At 40.6% G+C, this 17,690-nt stretch overlaps 2 protein-coding genes across 4 annotated transcripts; one reads left to right on the top strand and one right to left on the bottom strand.

Annotated features, from left to right (window-relative positions):
- Window positions 1–1,715: 1,715 nt before the first annotated feature.
- Window positions 1,716–10,328, top strand: LOC114566644 (short transient receptor potential channel 2). 3 transcript variants are annotated; one of them, XM_028595274.1, is made up of 15 exons: window positions 1,756–1,902; window positions 2,081–2,545; window positions 2,945–3,637; window positions 3,726–3,926; window positions 4,010–4,174; window positions 4,291–4,465; window positions 4,551–4,751; window positions 4,855–5,017; window positions 5,130–5,222; window positions 6,604–6,796; window positions 6,886–7,013; window positions 7,102–7,174; window positions 7,286–7,403; window positions 8,475–8,767; window positions 9,168–10,328. In XM_028595274.1, exons 2-15 carry the CDS (start codon window positions 2,531–2,533, stop codon window positions 9,234–9,236), a joined length of 2,580 nt encoding a protein of 859 aa, XP_028451075.1. In that variant the 5' UTR covers window positions 1,756–1,902; window positions 2,081–2,530; the 3' UTR covers window positions 9,237–10,328. The 3 variants fall into 3 exon arrangements, with proteins under 3 accessions (XP_028451074.1, XP_028451075.1, XP_028451073.1); XM_028595273.1 differs by having other exon boundaries at window positions 1,716–1,772; window positions 2,495–2,545; window positions 8,475–10,328; XM_028595272.1 differs by having other exon boundaries at window positions 8,475–10,328.
- Window positions 10,329–11,315: 987 nt separating this feature from the next.
- On the bottom strand, window positions 11,316–17,166 carry LOC114567325 (ribonucleoside-diphosphate reductase large subunit). Its single transcript, XM_028596393.1, has 19 exons — window positions 16,956–17,166; window positions 16,133–16,221; window positions 15,835–16,012; window positions 15,486–15,586; window positions 15,313–15,372; window positions 15,191–15,230; window positions 14,911–15,073; window positions 14,687–14,828; window positions 14,503–14,586; window positions 14,249–14,410; window positions 14,048–14,127; window positions 13,083–13,284; window positions 12,843–12,992; window positions 12,527–12,748; window positions 12,365–12,441; window positions 12,129–12,264; window positions 11,940–12,035; window positions 11,660–11,848; window positions 11,316–11,583 (listed from the first exon to the last, which is right to left on the bottom strand). The coding sequence occupies exons 1-19, from the start codon at window positions 16,972–16,974 to the stop codon at window positions 11,392–11,394; spliced, it is 2,382 nt and encodes a 793-aa protein (XP_028452194.1). The 5' UTR covers window positions 16,975–17,166; the 3' UTR covers window positions 11,316–11,391.
- Window positions 17,167–17,690: the final 524 nt, after the last annotated feature.

Genomic DNA, 17,690 nt, shown 5'->3' on the forward strand with positions numbered 1-17,690 from the left:
TTTACGCCAAATTCTGACTCTACCATCTGCATGTCTCAACAGAAATTGAGACTCATCAGACCAGGCAACATTTTTCTAGTCTTTCCAATTTTGGTGAGCTTGTGCAAATTGTAGCCTCATTTTCCTATTTGTAGTGGAGATGGGTGGTACCCGGTGGGGTCTTCTGCTGGTGTAGCCCATCTGCCTCAAGGTTGTGCATGTTGTGGCTTCACAAATGCTTTGCTGCATACCTCTCGGTTGTAACGAGGGGTTATTTGAGTCAAAGTTGATCTTCTATCAGCTGGAGTCAGTCGGCCCATTCTCCTCTGACCTCTAGCATCAACAAGGCATTTTCGCCCAGAGGACTGCTGCATACTGGATGTTTTTACTTTTTCAGACCATTCTTTGTAATCCCTAGAAATGGTTGGGCGTGAAAATCCCAGTAATTTAGCAGATTGGGAAATACTCAAACCAGCCCGTCTGGCACCAACAACCACGCCACGCTCAAAGTTGCTTAGATCACCTTTCTTTCCCATTCTGACATTCAGTTTGGAGTTCAGGAGATTGTCTAGACCTGGACCACACCCCTAAATGCATTGAAGCAGCTGCCATGTGATTGGTTGATTAGATAATTTAATTAATGTGAAATTTAACAGGTGTTTCTAATAATCCTTTAGTTGAGTGTATATATATGTCTCATAATTCATAGGATTTGGTTGACAGGTAATCTTTCTCTTTGTGTGTAGTTTTATAGTTACTTTTGTTTTAACACTTCATACATCAAATGCAAACACCTGCTAATGTGTTTCGACTAGAGGACTACTTTATTTTTTATGTTCTCGGTCACATTTGTCTACACATAATTTTTATTTGTGGAACTGAGGGGTGGGGGGGGGATACAGCGATGAATACACACCACATAGAGCATTAATATGTGGACTTCACTCCAAAAAAGTAAAATATTGCTACAAATGTCAATTACCAGAGTTTTAAATTAAATGTGTTTATATTGTACTTTGTTGAAGTAGTTTCTTGAAAATGTAGTAAATATGTGTTTTGTTTTTGCTTTGCATAGACGTCACTACATGTAGGTATTGTTATCTTTGCTAATCAGCGGCATGATTCTTGCCTTTGGAGGCCAACAATAGGCGATGCCATTATGTAGTGATTAACCAGCTGATAGACTGAAGAGCATTATAACGTTGAGTTATCTTTTGCTTTTAGAGAGGGCTGTTTTGTTTTGTTTTTTTCTCCAGTTTTATACACTGTTATGCTGTCAGATTGTGTTTTTGGTTTGTGTTTATGGAGAGTTGTTCTTATCATGAAACCCTTTTGTAAAAATATTATATGAATGTTTGTTATGAAACATGACAAAATTAAGTTCTTTCTCAGGATTCACGAGCCAAATTTGTAATTTCTTATGGTCAAGCTATTGTCTAGGGCCCTGTTTGCCCTCTTAAGGCATTAAATCCATTTGAGGAACTTATGACTCTTAAATATTCTTCCCCTTCTGGATCATTCACTATTGGGCCCAGATAAATGACATGACATCTCATTTAGTTTAAAACCAGAACAATTCAGCTTTCCTTTTGTCACTGAATATATTTCAGCAGTGATTCTAAACCATTTAACATCGGTACAAAAATAATTGAAATGACAACAAAAAGTTTTAACTGTGCAACGGTCCTCTTCCTCCCTCTGCTGTGCAAAATTATGCTCACAAGAGTCAGTAGCCAGTCAGGCTTCACTTCCACACCAGATTACGGATGAGTGATAAACACGTCCCTGTGCTGGTAATTGGATTAACTCTCCAGTAACACAATCATCTTTGGCTGTGGTTGACTAAAAATTGACATTTGTTCCAAGATAGCTCCATGGAAAATGTATTTGGTCATCCTTTGAATGTAACTTACTATTCCTTGGGTGAGTCTGAAACCACTAACAATCTGATTGACATGTTACAGTACATGTTCAAAGGTGAAAGAAAACCTTACAGAAGTTTCAAGACAAAGTTACAAAAAAAGTTTTAGTAAACAGACTTCTTTAAAGAGAACTGCATGGAAAAAGTAGTTCAAATAATCTGTATATGTTTCATTTGCAGCTCCTTGTTTTTCCCTCTGCTGTGAACTTCCTCCAGCTCCTCTGGGGGAAAACGATGACAGCTGCTGCCTGTTCAGTAACAGCTACCTTAATTGTACCATGGCACTGTTTCCAATGGGGAGACTGGAGTTAATTCCAGTTTGAACAAAGAAACCGTTTGGTTTGGGCCCAGCCAAGCATGAAACACTTTGAACTGGCTACGTTTTAATTGGCCCTTCCCCATGGGGAATGGAAGTGTGTTTTTGAGTTGTGGGTGCTGATTCAATGCAGTCAGCCGGTAGCACATGATAGCAGCACACCAAAGGGTTCAGTTGTGCAATCTACTGATATCTTTCACCTTCATCTCTGAAGCTCAAAATAGCTGGAAAAAATATAATTTATGCTTCCAGAGAATGTGGTTGTGTTTTCACTTTAGGATCACTGCTTAAAATTGTGCTGATTTTCATCAGGAATGGAAAACCTCACGGTAAGCAGAATTTTATTCAGACGTGGTTTTTAGAACTTGTCATTTAGTAGATCTGAGTTTAAAAAAAAAAGTTTTAACGAGGCTAAATTTAAAGCTACTGTGCTCCAGGTATCCTCTGAACAGCTTTATTTTATTACATAGTTATATATTATATTGAGTTGTTTTCCTTTTATTTCATAAAATGTGTCTTCAGTCAAACACTTATTAGAATGTGCCACGCTTTTTATTTTTTGTACAGCCTTTTAATTTTCTCACAAAACATTTTACATTTTGTCCACGCTTTAATATCCTCTTATGAAATCAAATTGGAAGATACATTTTCCCCCTGGAATCTGAAATTCATTTAATAAAAAATGTGTGAATAGACATTTAATGCAACTGCTGTTGACTGTCCCTTAGCCAGAGCAATGGCGCGAGATTATGAACAGGAAGATGCGGTTCCCTCCGGAGCTCATTGGTGCCATTCAGGAGGGGAACATAGAGTTGCTGTTTGGACTGTTGAAGACCGGTGATGGCATCATCCGCCAGCTGGATGAGTCTGAGGATCGCCAGTGGAGGGATGCCCTCAACTTGTCAATCCGCCTGGGCAACGAAAGTTGCATGGACGTCCTCCTCCACGGGGTCAAGTTTGACTTCCGGCAGATTCACGAGGCCCTGCTCGTCGCTGTAGACACCAACCAGGCCAGAGTGGTGAAGCGCCTGCTGGACCGCCTGGACCAGGAGAAAGGCAACAAGATGGACGTGCGCTCCTTCTCTCAGGCCATCTTTGACCACTCAATTGACAACTCCCAGTTTGCCCCTGGTGTGACACCTCTGACCTTAGCCTGCCAGAAAGACCTGTATGATATAGTCAACATGCTCACCCAAAAAGGTCACGTCATCCCATGGCCACATAAGATATCCTGTGCCTGTCTGGAGTGTAGTAACGGCCGGCAGTATGACCTGCTCAAGTTCTCCTTGTCTCGTATCAACACCTACCGTGGCATTGCCAGCCGCGCCTACCTGTCCATCACCTCCGACGATGCCATGCTCAGAGCTTTCGGTCTCAGCAGAGAGCTCCGCAAGCTCTCCCAAAAAGAGCCAGAGTTCAAGGTCTGGTGAGATCCGTACATATCCCTACTTACTGTTCGTGCCGGCTGTGTTGTTATTTGACTCTGGTGTGGTTCCTCTCTTCCTGCAGCCTCAGTACCTGGGCCTGGAGGAGGTTTGTCAGGAGTTTGCCGTTGAGTTGCTGGGCATGTGTCGCAACCAGAGCGAGGTGACCACCATCCTGAACAGCTGTGGCAACGAGAGCCAGGACTCCTTAGAGCAGCAGGCCTTTGAGGAGGGAATCCCCAACCTGTCACGTCTGCGGCTTGCTGTCAACTACAACCAGAAACAGGTAGCCAGATGCAGAAACTGTCAAAGATAAGTAAAAAGGAAAATACATTAACTTAATCCATATTTGTTTATGTTTTTGTGCAGTTTGTGGCCCACCCAATCTGCCAGCAGGTGCTGTCTTCTATCTGGTGTGGGAACCTCTCCGGCTGGAGAGGCAGCAGGACGGCCTTTAAGCTGTTTGTCTCAGTAGGGATCTTTCTCACCATGCCTCTCCTCTGCCTCGTCTACTGGACCGCACCCAAGTCAAAGGTGACATCACATGAAAATGTCACACAGACTGCGATGAGAGACATTCTGTTAAGAAAATAGGATGAGCACACTGGTGTGCCTTGGCCTTGACAGGTGTCTTTTGTGTATTTCACCAGGTAGGAAAGATACTAAAGATTCCTGTGATCAAGTTTCTCCTCCACTCAGCCTCCTATCTCTGGTTTCTCATCACGTTGCTCGGAGAATCAATAACAATGGAGTTGTATCGAGATAAATTTTCTTCCCGGCAGCAGAACATCCTGCACAGCTCCTTCCACATGGTGTGGGTGGTCGGTGAGTTCCCTCCCTCTCTATTCTGACTCTCTTCTATAATGTACAAATAGAAAACTCAAGGTTTATACAATGTTGTCTCATGTAGGATTCTTCTGGTATGAGTGTAAGGAAGTGTGGATCGAGGGGCTGCGGAGTTACTTCCGGGACTGGTGGAACTGCTTGGACGTGATGGTGCTCAGCATGTACCTGGCGTCCTTTGCGTTACGTGTCCTTATCATGCTCAAAGGTTACTTCCTCTGCTATGATTATAACAGCACAGAGGAGTGTATCTACTTCACTCGGACTGGTGAGGAAATTATGTCAGATCTTTCAGCCAAATAGTTGTTTGAGGTCTCCAAAGTTCATATATGCTGAAGTGGTCTCTTTGACTGTGTGAAACTGTCCTGCAGCCCGTGAGGACTGGCATAACGAGGACCCCCAGATGATTGCAGAGGTGCTGTTTGCAGTGACCAGTTTGTTGAGCTTCACACGGCTGGCTTACATACTGCCAGCACAGGAGTCTTTGGGAACTCTGCAGATCTCCATAGGGAAGATGATTGATGATATGATGCGGTAAGAGCCCTTTTCATTTGGCCTCCTGTATTATATCTGCATATTTGTATATTGATCATCACCTGGGAGGGAATTCAGACCCCATGACATTTCTATTTTTTTCTTTTTTTAGATTTATGTTTATATTGATGATCATTGGAACGGCCTTCCTCTGTGGCATCAACAATGTATATGTTCCTTATGTCATCTCTCCACATCTTGGCAGGTATGAATATGCAATCTTTAGCTTCCTAAATACTGTTGTTTCAGCGCAGCGATTTTCAGTCCCAATCCTGCTGCAGTGGTTAGAAAGGTGAACAAAATAACACAAGGTTGCTGCTTTAAATTCATACAAACATAAGCTTAAGCTTATTCAACGCTTTGGTACAGTTTGACAACCAAAAGAGCACTGACAGTATTTTTTACTCTAAAATGTCCTGCTCAGTTCTTTAAAAAAAAGGGTGTGTGTTATGTTTTAATACATTTTTCTTTTTATTTCAGCTGATATATCATCAGTAGCTTTTTGTATTTGTCAAATATATACAGTATCTCACCATACCTAGAGATTGGCATGGTTTTATGTCGGTTAGCCTAATAGCTAGTTTGATTTGCATTGAGAGATGATTTTATGGAAAGTACCACATCATCACATACCCTTCACCACATACCTAGAGATTGGCATGGGGTACTTTCCATAAAATCATCTCTCAATGCAAATCAAACCAGCTATTAGGCTAACTGACATAAAACCATGTCAATCTCTAGGTATGGTGAAGGGTATGTGATGATGTGGGGCTATTTTAATTCCAAAGGCCAAGGGAACTTTATCAGGATGCATAGTATCCTGGATCCATGAAATAACTGGCCTTTAAAAATAAACATCTGCCTGCCTCTATGGGAATTTAACATAGGGGTGTACTTACTTTTGTTGCCAGCGGTTTAGACATTAATGGCTGTGTGTTGAGTTATTTTGAGGGGACAGCACATTTACACTGTTATACAAGCTGTATACTTAATACTTTACATTGTAGCAAGGTGTAATTTCTTCAGTGTTGTCCCATTAAAAGATATAATGAAATATTTACTAAAATGTGAGGGGTGTACTCACTTTTGTGAGATACTGTATATATCAATATCCAGTATTGTTTGTGGTATGCATCATGTAGTGTTTGTCCCTAAACCAGATTTAAAAAACAAAAAAAACGGCAGCTATAGAAATAAGAAAGTACAAGGAAGGCAAAAAGAATTTAAAGAACATTTTTCTATTTTCCTGCTGTTTATACTTCTTGTTTTTTAGACTTTTAATTAGACTTTTCCCCAGACAGCAAATAAATGTAATCTTACTTATTTGAATGATGTGCACAAAATGAATCTTAACAACAAGCTCTCTACACTTACAACTGTGAAAACTGTGAGAATCACCCACACAAATCTTAAATATAGAATACCCGCACAGAAAATAACATCTTAAAAACAGAGTTTGAGATGACAGTTTCTGTAGTGTACATCATTCTTTTTCTCCCCAGGCTGCTGAAAATAAGAATATACAGTTGCATTGTAAGTCAAACAAAAAAAGGTATGAAACACTCTCATTGTGTACTCTTCAGGTTTAATGAGACGTTCCGCTTCTTATTCTGGACCATGTTTGGCATGGCCAACCAGGAGTATGTGGACATGCCACAGTATGTGGTGGCAGAGTTTGTAGGAAGGGTTCTGTACGGCATCTTCACACTCATCATCGTCATCGTCCTGCTCAACATGCTCATTGCCATGATCACCAACTCCTTTCAGAAAATTGAGGTAAAGAGATATTTTTTTTTTATGTCACAACTGCAATAAAAGCAAAAAACCAAAGAATGGCACTGACATCTAAACATTTTTAATTTCAGGATGATGCAGATGTTGAGTGGAAATTTGCCAGGTCAAAGCTGTACCTCAGTTACTTCAGAGAAGGCCTCACCATGCCTGTGCCCTTCAACATCATCCCCTCACCCAAAGCTGTGTTTTACATCTTAAGGTGAGCTCTAAAACCCATTTAACCTGCAAAGACCCCTCATTGTGTATCTATATCTTTATTTTTTTTTCCATTTTAAATTCTGTTCCAGGGGTATCTTTAGACGAATCTGCTGCTGCTGCACTTGTAATTCTGAGGACAAATATCCCCCAATAGAATCTATGGTAAGTGTGTGTTTAATGCTCACGTGGAGGAGTTAGTGTTTACTGTAGTAAAAAAATAATCTACATATTCTTTGCTAAAACTGTTTACTGAAATTGGATATGTGTTTTAAGACCAATGATAAGGTATGTGAAGACGGCCAGTTACCTTACCAGCAGCAGGTGATCAAAGCTCTGGTGCAACGCTACATTGAGTCAGCTTGCAGGGAGTTTGAGGAAACCAAGAGGAAAGGTAAACATGACTTAGACACAAATCTGTCAGAGGCTTATGGTCAGACAGTAATGCATTCTGAAGTCCTGATGGCTTACAAACCTGGCCTGTTGCTTGTTGCCCCTTTTCTCTTCCATATTTCTAGTCTTTCTTTAATAACGGCCATCAGATAAAAAATGATAAATGATAACAATCTTATGCTTTACGAGTGGTCTGGAATAATATTTTAGGACTGTGATAATTAATAAATAAAATAGACATTAATAAATTGTGTAAAATTTATATTTACAATTTGTGAAATTATTATAACTCAACTCAAATTCTGAAATCTTATTTTATCCTACATTTTCATGGTGGATATAATTGTTATATCATTATAGACTTTCTAATTTCAAAATGCTCTCTCCAAAATCTGTTTTTATTTCATAATGTCAGTTTTCATGTCAGTGGTGTTGTTACCGCCCCCTCACCTTTCAGCCAATCCCAATCATCCCTACCTCTTATGCAAGCATATTAGCACCTTAGCTAGAGCAACAACAACGCCGAAGTTATTCTGCTGCTGCTGTAAATATATCCACAGAAAACCACAGAAAAAGTCTTTCTTCTTACTCTTCACAAATGTGTCTTTTTCATAGGAACATCTTTTTTTTTTTTTGGTGGCAGGAACTAAGAAATAAAAGACAGGAATACATTTTCATTTTATAATTTCACATTTTTCAGTTTTACATAATGTATTCATGTGATTATTTATTTTATAATGATTTATTGAATCCATAATAATCCCCCTTTTGAGAAATTTGAAATCACTGACTTGGCTTTCATATGTTTAAGATTCAAAAGAATAAATAAGGCATTGTAATGTTGATCTGCAAAATAAGTTAAACTAAAAAAACAAAAACAAAGTTAATATAATTATTTGTAGCGTCCAACCCTAGTGTGTGTCCTGTAATTAGGGCATTTAACACTTTCTAAAGAATAAGGTGGTTTTCCTATGAAAAAGTGTTGAATTCAAGCCTTTAGAAATTAAATAACATTATTTGTCATGAAAGTGCCTGCATGCTGTGTTGTGATTGGAGTATTCTCTTCCCTCAGATATCGGTAATCGGATCACTGTGCTGACCAAAACAGTCTGCAAGATGCACAGTGATATGAAAGTGGTCCAGCAGCTTCTGATGGCTGATGGACACCCTGCAAATGGCGCATTGACCAATGATGGCTCCTCCTTTCTGGGAAAATACATTGCTGGTGCCAAGAACAATTTCATAGGTTTTAACAGCAGAGATGACAAAAATGAATCACTTAACGTGACATTGCACCATGAAGAGGAGGGGGAGGATAAAGAACAATCAGATACAAAACAGGAGTCAGATGCACTGCAGAATCAGGTGGGCAAAGAGGGATCACAGCAGGTAACCGACTGTGATGTGGTGAAAATGGAGGAGGGCAGAGCTAAAACAGAACCAGGAGATAAGAAGGAAACTGAGAAAAAAGAGCAGGTGGAAGCAGACACAAATGAAAATACTGATCCTGAAGTGAAAGAGGAGGTGGTGGCAGGGACAGGTTTTAGTCATGTTAAAGAAAAAGCCGAGGCCACACAGGATGAGGCAGAAAAAAGAAGGGAAGGAGAGCTACTCACAGGGGCGAAGGTGGGTGAAAAACAAACCGAGACGCAAAATGGCAGAATGGACGCAAAATGGATAAAGGGTAGAAATTGTGAGCATAATGTAGCAGAGAAGTCGGGTGTCATGAAACCTGTAGCTAACAAAATGATTCCCTCGCCAACAGGCAGCAGCAGCTCTCAGGACACAGGCTTTGGTTCCCAAGAGGGGGATGGGTCGTTTGACGGGACACTAGTGAGACCGTAACCCTAGCGCTGTCCTATTTAAAGGACCACACTTTTTCAGGGCTTTGGCTCTTTGGTAACCTTCTTCAATATCTGATAAGAGGGAAAAGTTCCACATCTTGGAAAATATAGTCTTGCACATAACCACCTGTAAAACAGCAAATATTTAGCGTTTAAACAAACAATGCAACTATAAAGGTGCTGGTAGGTGGATTTTTCTTACCGTTGACCAGAGCCAGTTTAGCTGTTCCCCTCTTTTAATTTGTGCCTAGCTAAGATAATCCACTGCTAGCTGCAGCTTCATATTTACTGCATCAACCGTCTCATCTAGCTTTACGCTGGAATGCAAACAAGGGTATTTCCCAAAATGTTAAACGATTCCTTTAATCCCAATGACTGACTCTGTAAGAAACTTTTCATGTAGTGAAACCAATCATTGTGCAAAAACCGTTCGGCTTCTGGCTAATTCTGCTCCCATTCTGTGTGAAATCGGGACAATTTTGTGTTTCTGACACAGAAAGCCTCGAGAGGAAGAGAGATATTCATCTTTCTGCTTAAAAGTTCATTCAAATAATTCATTTTTGGCCAATGTTTTATTTTCTTCCCAATCCTCTAAAAATGTCAGATTTAGGCATTCAAATAAAATTCTTCAACCATAGATTTTATTACAAATACAGTTTTCTCATTTTTTGAATAAATGTAGTACTACACCCATACACCTTTATATGCATAAATGGCAGTAAAATAGGGTTACAGTGCCTTTAAAACTAGTAAACACAATTCGCACACTGAAAGTAGTGACTACTTAAAACGACAAAATATTGGGGATTTTATTGAAGAAGAAGATCCCCACTCTGTTGGTGTTACACATTACACACATGCACCAACAGGAACTATACATGCATTAATGGAGAGTTGAGTTGTGCTGCTGCTTCGTGCTGGGTGTCCCTCTACTCACTGCCATTTTCAAACTTCACTTGTTAATAGCAAAGAGCCTGTGTTAGCCGTCCTGGTTTCTCTTAACATTCAAGTATCAGAAGAAAGTAGCCTTGTGTTCAATTAACATTTTGCACATTAGATAATTTGCAACACAATTAAAACATTTGAAATCACGTTTATTTCTGTGTCTCTGTATTTCCTGACCATGACCATAGTGTAGGGGGACATCATAATCATAACTCAGGGCTGACTGAGGTTATGAATTAGTGTTGCTTTAGCATTTCTTTTCGGTAGGCAGCAGACCAACACCCTGCCACAGTGTGACCGCGCAGGTCTCAGCTTGCTTTACACATACTGCTCCCTTGAGGTCACATGCGTAAACACACCAGTTCATTAATTCATCACCTGCAGCATCTCCTGTCCCAAGACACAGCCCATACAGACTTCCTTTGGAAAAAACACCTTGGCGTGTAACCCTTGTTACTGTTGCATGATTGATGGCTTCACCATTTTCATTTTGGGTGTAAGCCTATTCTGATCTGCCTGCTTGTCGCAGATAATTAAAACACTTTGTCATCCAACACCAAAGCTCCCAACATTTATCACCAAGAAATTGAATATCATGTTTTACGATACGTCGTATCACAAGCCAATCGTAATCCCCACCCTGTTAAAGCATCCACAGTGGCAGAAATGCCTGTCCCTGGCGCTCATTTCCTAATAAACAAGACATTAAGAACAGCATGCTGCCTATTTACCTTTTCTTATTTTGCTTTATTGTCCTTGCCTCAATGAAGGCAGGTCTTAATATGTATAATAAGGTATATATATGCTCAGGTTTTGATGCACAATGAAAGCTTCACATATTCATAACAATAGTTTAATAAATGACACTTAAATTAAGACAATACAAATGTAATTTTCCACACATCTAAAATACAAACATGAAATTCATTAATATGACCCACATATAAAACTGTATTGATAAAAATTAATTGTACCTTATTCATTCTATACAAACATGCATACAACACAATTCATGAGGATAATCTGGAAAATATTAATTAAAAATAGCAAATGTGTGACTTGAAGACAGCATCATATGTAAAACCCTTGTTACAACATCATATACAAATAGAAAGAACTGGGTGTTCCCAAAAATAATTGTTTAATGAGTTAGCTGGTGGGTAAGGTGAACAGTGTTTATCTGAGTGAAACACACTTCACTTAGGAACCACACATCAGGCACTCATCTTTGTTCGCTAAGGAACACACCATGGCAGCAGTGTTGCGCTCTTTTGTCTCCTCCTCGTTGCTCTTGGTTGACTGGGCCTCCTTTAATTTCTCCTTGTTGAGGGTGAACTGAATGGGATTGGCAGCAGGCTTAGTCCGCAGGTAGTACATGCCGGTTTTCAGGCCCTGTAGAGAAAAATTGAGACATTGTTTCATGGCACTATGAAGTTGCATGAATTAAGTTCCTTCATTCCTGACTTACCAACTTCCAACCATAGAAGTGCATGCTGGTCAGTTTGCCATAATTTGGCTCGGCAATATGGATGTTTAGGGACTGGCTCTGGTCAATGTAGGCACCACGATCTGCTGCCATCTTAAGGACAGTCTTCTGGGAGATTTCCCACACAGTTTTATACAGCTGCTTCAGATCATTAGGGATCTCTTCAATATCCTGCACACAAGTCAGATATTGATCAACAAAAAATAAGTAATAGATTATAGTAACATTTAGAGCCATTCATTTAGTAAATGTGACCCTTTACCTGGATGGACCCATTCTGGGCAATCAGCTGGTTCTTAATTCCGTCACTCCACAGTCCTCTTTCTGTGAGGTCCTTCAGCAGGTGAGGGTTCACAATCTGTGGGAGAGGCAGAAAAGACACTTAACCACCTTTCCCTCTATGGACACGTGACTTTGGAGACGCAAAGCAGCGAATGCATTCAGTTCTGACCTGAAACTCTCCCGAGAGCACTCTGCGGGTGTAGATGTTGCTGGTGTAAGCCTCAATGGACTCGTTGTTGCCCAGTATCTGTGCGGTGGAAGCTGTGGGCATGGGGGCCAAGAGCAGACTGTTCCTCACACCATGCCTGAGCACACAACGGAGGAAGCAGGGATGAGCTACAATCTCCACATACAGTCGATATCAGATGAGAAATACCAACAAGTAAGACATTCAGGAAGATTTACTTGGCAATTTTCGCCTTCAACGTTTTCCAGTCGCAGAGATCTGTCGGAGTTTTATCCCACATGTCATACTGAAGGATCTGGAAAACAATAAGTTAGAATCTGAGCCTAAACTGCTAAAAATATATCCTGGGTTGGATTTGAGACATTGTGAAAACTACTCACTCCCTTGCTGACAGGAGATCCAGCATAGGTTTCGTAAGGGCCGAGCTCCGCTGCCAGCTCGCAGCTGGCCTCCAGGGCAGCGTAGTAGATGGTCTCAAAGATCTGAATGTTGAGCAACTGGGCTTCTGGGCTTTCAAACGGATAACGCATGAGGATGAAGGCATCAGCCAAACCCTGCACACCGATTCCAATTGGCCTGTGACGCTTGTTAGACCTTTCAGCCTGTAAAGCAGGACGGAGGAGCCATTTGTTAACAGAGCACATGAGATCTGGCTGCAATGTTGATAGAGAAGCAACACTAGACAAGAAAGCATACCTCAATCACTGGGTAGTAGTTGATGTCAATAATTTTGTTCAGGTTCTTGACAATGACTTTGGTGACAGATGCAAGCTTTTTGAAGTCAAAAGTTCTTTCTGGGGTGACATACATATTGAGGGCAATGGATGCCAGGTTACACACTGCAACCTGAGAAAGAGAAAACCAAATGAGCATTAACCAAATAATGTAATGGCTAATTTGAATATTGCAGGAACAACAATACTTGCTGCCACTCACCTCATCCTTGCTTGTGTACTCTACAATCTCCGTGCACAGATTGCTTGATTTGATGGTGCCCAGATTCTGCTGGTTGCTCTTCCTGTTGCAGGCATCCTTGTAGAGCATGTATGGTGTACCGGTTTCGGTCTGCGACTCAATGATGGCGTACCACACCTGCTGAGCCTTCACCACACGCTTAGCCCTGCCCTCCTTCTCATAACTGACGACAAACGGATACATGGGACAGGTAAGCACTGAGAAATGAGCTGTTTGTTAAAGGAACACGCTGACTTATTGGTAGTTTAGCTTATTCACCGTAACCCCCAGAGTAAGAAAAGTCGATACATACCCTTCTCGTGTCCGTGCGTGTTGTAACACTGTCTGACGGCCCCACCGGTAGCTTAGCCCAGCACAGATCCTGCAGGTAACTGGTTCCAACTAGCCTACTGCTCTCAATAAGTGACAAAATAACGCCAACATGTTCCTATTTACATGTTGTGATTTGTATAGTCAGAGCGTGTACAAAAAACCACGTAACATGAGACACAGCCATCTTCTAACAGTAAACAAACGGGGAACTATATTCTCAGACTGTCTTGCTGCAAAGCAAATCATTCCGCCCAAGTACTATATTCTTCCGCCTGAGAATATAGTTCCCAGTTTGTTTACTGTTAGAAGATGGCTGTGTCTCGTGTTACATTGTTTTTTGTACACGCTGAGATTCTACAAATCACAACATGTAAATAGGAACATGTTGCCGTTATTTTGTCACTTATTCGGAGCAGTAGGATTACTGGAACCATTTACCTGCATGTTCTGTTCTGGCCTGAAGGCGCTGGAGCCGTCAGACAGCCTTACAGCACGCAAGGAGATGAGAAGGGTATGTATGGACTTGTCTAACTCTGGGGGTTACGGTGAATAAGCTAAATTCCCAATAAGTCGGCATGTTCCTTTAAGAACAGCGTTTGGTGTGCCGGCCTTACCGAGTGTAGAGCTCCTCAAACTCCTCCCCCCAACACTCATCTAACCCGGGACAGTCACTGGGACACATTAGAGACCAGTCCTACAAGAGCAGGATAGGAACAATAAGCCTTTGCAGTGTGTAGATTTAGCAGGAGCCTCAAACCCATAATAAAACATTATAGAACATCATAGTCAGGAAGGTGATTGCCTCAGATATTCACCTGATTGCTTTCCACTCGTTTCATAAACAGGTCTGGGATCCACATGGCGAAGAACAGGTCTCTGGCCCTCTGCTCCTCTTTACCGGTGTTCTTCTTCAACTCTAAGAAGTCAAACACATCAAAATGCCACGGCTCCAGGTACACAGCAAAGGCCCCGGGTCTCTGAAACAGAATTAAAAACGTACTAACTGAGGTGTCTCTGGAGCAACAATGTCAAGCTCCGTTATACAGTAGCGTGTATTGCAAATCTTTACCTTGTTACCACCCTGGTCAACATAACGTGCAGTGTTGTTGTACACTCGAAGCATAGGAACCAGCCCATTGGAATTGCCATTAGTCTGGAAAACAAGAACCAATTTAAGTTAAAACACCAATGATTAAAATAAAGCCCCTCTATATCAGTTTGATTTGAATCCCTGTGGTGTGCATTTGACCCACCCCAGCAATATAGCTGCCTGTTGCTCTGATGCAGCCAATTGCCAATCCAATTCCTCCAGCTGATTTGGAGATGAGGGCACACTGCTTCAGTGTGTCATAAATACCATTGATGCTGTCATCTTTCATGGATAGCAAGAAACAACTGCAAAAACAAACAAATTAGATTTAGGCGAGGGGGGGTCAAAAAAGCATCAGATTTTTTCAACTTTGCTCCAAGTCCTTACCTAGACAGCTGTGGCCTGTTGGTGCCAGCATTGAACAGAGTAGGTGAGGCATGGGTGAACCACTTCTCTGACAGCAAGTTGTAAGTCTCAATGGCTGCGTCAATGTCTCCTTTATGAATCCCAACAGCCACTCTCATTAGCATGTGCTGGGGCCTCTCAGCAACTACAGAAAAAAAAGATGAATTAGCAATTAAAACTATCCAAACAAACTACTACAGTAAGTCTCTGCACCCTTGAACATGCTTCTCAAAAAGCTATAGGAAGGAAAGTCAATTCTCACCTTTGCCGTTAATCTTCAACAAATACGACCGCTCGAGAGTCTATTGGAGCCAAAGGGACAAATTAGATTGTAATCCAAGCATCTGCTTGAGATGTTGAATGTCAAATTAAATGAAACATTACCTTAAAGCCAAAGAAGTTGTAAGAGAAGTCTCTGTCGTAAATGATGGCTGAGTTGAGGCGCTGCAAAGGATAGAGGATATTATGTTAAAAAAAAAAAAAGATCATAATCACAGTGATGTCAAATTTGAAAACATGAACAAAATCCTCATCCTCCATCCTCCAATGTGACCTACACCCTTGTTTTCACGTATAATGTTGAGCGTCTCCTTGGAGATCATAGGAGAGTGACGTTTATTTAACGGGTTCACGTAGTTGTACAGGTCTTCCATCACATCTACAAAAGCACATAGGAAAGAAAGTGTAGATCAGTACCGATAATTAACACTTTAACAATGTAAAATCAATTATGTCAGGGTTTCCCGTAAAGACTCCATCAACATCATAAAAAATAATGCATTTTAAGTAAATGTATAGCGCATTAAATTCTTATTTATAAAACACATTTATTACCTACACAAAAATCACACAAATCTTGCAATATAGCATTGCATTTTTTTGTGGCAACTTAAAACTTGTACTCACCACTGAATACTTTCTTGGACTCTTTGTGTAGATTAGACACCGCAATTCGTGCAGCTAGGAGTGCATAGTCAGGGTGTTTGGTGGTGAGGGTGGCAGCAGTCTCTGCTGCCAGAGTGTCCAGCTCCACAGTGGTAACTCCACTGTACAGACCCTGGATCACCTTCATTGTAATCTGAGCCTGCAGGAACAGAGATAAAGGTTACATGGTAGAATATCAACAGTGTCACCTTTACATTACTTGGCGTTTCTTTTTTTAACACTGAAACTGATAGGCAACTGTATAGCGGTTTGAACTCACAGGGTCCACAAAGTCAGAGTTGAGTCCATAGCAAAGCTTCTGGATGCGAGATGTGATTTTATCAAAACTAACTCCCTCCTGGCGTCCATCTGTAATTCAAAAAACAACATTAGTTCTCAATTATTTGGTCAATTTCTGAGGTACATTTTAGGATAGTTGATAGATATATCTGCAGTGGTAAAAACTATGCAGTCCCAGTTACTGTACATAGCTGTTAATTGGATTCCCTCTACAGATCAATTAACTCAGATGATGCGCGCGCTGAACAGCTGTCTAACAGGTTATTAACACTTGCTACTTCGCGCCAATACCACAGATGCCAAAACTGATAATATAGTGACTCTCTTTTTACTCAGTCATTATGTTAGTTTGTCAACGCCTTTACTTTGCCAATCACCAAGGGAAAAAGTTTAAACATTAAAAGGTTAGAGAGCAAAATCGGGTCAACGAACGACAATCAATTTAAAGGCTCGACTGTATCGCATCTGTTTAAAAATGATGTTCAACGTTATCAAAAATATAGACGAAACAGGCAACAACAAAAATGCAAACTGAAAAAATACTATACTAATAACCGGGTAGCTTTTGTCCTTTCACAACTCCAGGCTTTGTTTGTTGGCTCGACCGAAACACACCACAGAAAGAAACAAAAACCCATTTTAACATGACTAAAACTGAGCTGAAGACTAAAGTGCGGTATCTCTGTGGAGCATTTATCACAGCTTAGATACATTTTAAAAGTTTTTCAGAACCTTCACGTCCCATTGCATTTGACAGTATTTTTACAGCCAGAAAGTTAAAGTTCTACTATCGATCACGTTACCTCGCTTAATGACATGCATATTGGCAACAAAGCAGCTGGTTTCCTCAGACAGAAGTTGTTGATGTTATCGTATCAGCTTCGAAACAAATAAAATGACTGTAGTACGAGTTGGTATAACAGGTTATTATTACAGTTTGTGAGAACAATCGGCTGACACAGTTGAATCTCAAACTGAGCGCGCCAACAACCCACTAGCCAGTTACAATGCATTGTGTCATCAACTCAGCCAATCAAAGAAGAATCCATCAGACTTTTAAACCAATCACGAACCATTATCAGTCATCTTCCTGTCGCTGTTTTCCGGTCGACTCTGGCGCGATGTTTTCATGGATGTATTATGGTATTAAGAGAACATTTTACATATTTTGGATGTAATTATCCTTCCATACTTCAGCAGCAGCATTGCTTCATATGTTGTGTGTTCAGTTGCAATATAAAAATCTTCAACAACCACATATGAATGTCGCTTAAACGACGTGCGACTTAATTGTATGCATTTCCTTACATGAAAAGATTTCTGTAATATTCTGCAATAAGTATATTGCAAGACAATACATCGTGTCTAAAATTCCATGACTGTATTAAAAAGACAAGATTGTTGTGACATTCATTATAGTAGATTCGTCTTAGTGATATTCATATTTCGCATTTCATTTTGATTGACTGATAAGTTTGACCCACTTACAAGCATATTCAATTTGATAAATTAATCTCCGTAAATAGCTCTGTCAAAAA

The sequence above is a fragment of the Perca flavescens genome, chromosome 13, assembly GCF_004354835.1.
Source record: "Perca flavescens isolate YP-PL-M2 chromosome 13, PFLA_1.0, whole genome shotgun sequence".
Classification (NCBI taxonomy): domain Eukaryota; kingdom Metazoa; phylum Chordata; class Actinopteri; order Perciformes; family Percidae; genus Perca; species Perca flavescens.

Coding starts and splice junctions, on each gene's coding strand:
- LOC114566644 (XM_028595273.1), top strand. Junction 3,927..4,009: donor TCAACTACAACCAGAAACAG/GTAGCCAGATGC, acceptor GTTTTTGTGCAG/TTTGTGGCCCACCCAATCTG. Junction 5,223..6,603: donor ATCTCTCCACATCTTGGCAG/GTATGAATATGC, acceptor TGTACTCTTCAG/GTTTAATGAGACGTTCCGCT.
- LOC114567325 (XM_028596393.1), bottom strand. Junction 15,373..15,485: donor TTATACGTGAAAACAAGGGT/GTAGGTCACATT, acceptor TATCCTTTGCAG/CGCCTCAACTCAGCCATCAT. Junction 11,849..11,939: donor CCCAGAATGGGTCCATCCAG/GTAAAGGGTCAC, acceptor ACTTGTGTGCAG/GATATTGAAGAGATCCCTAA.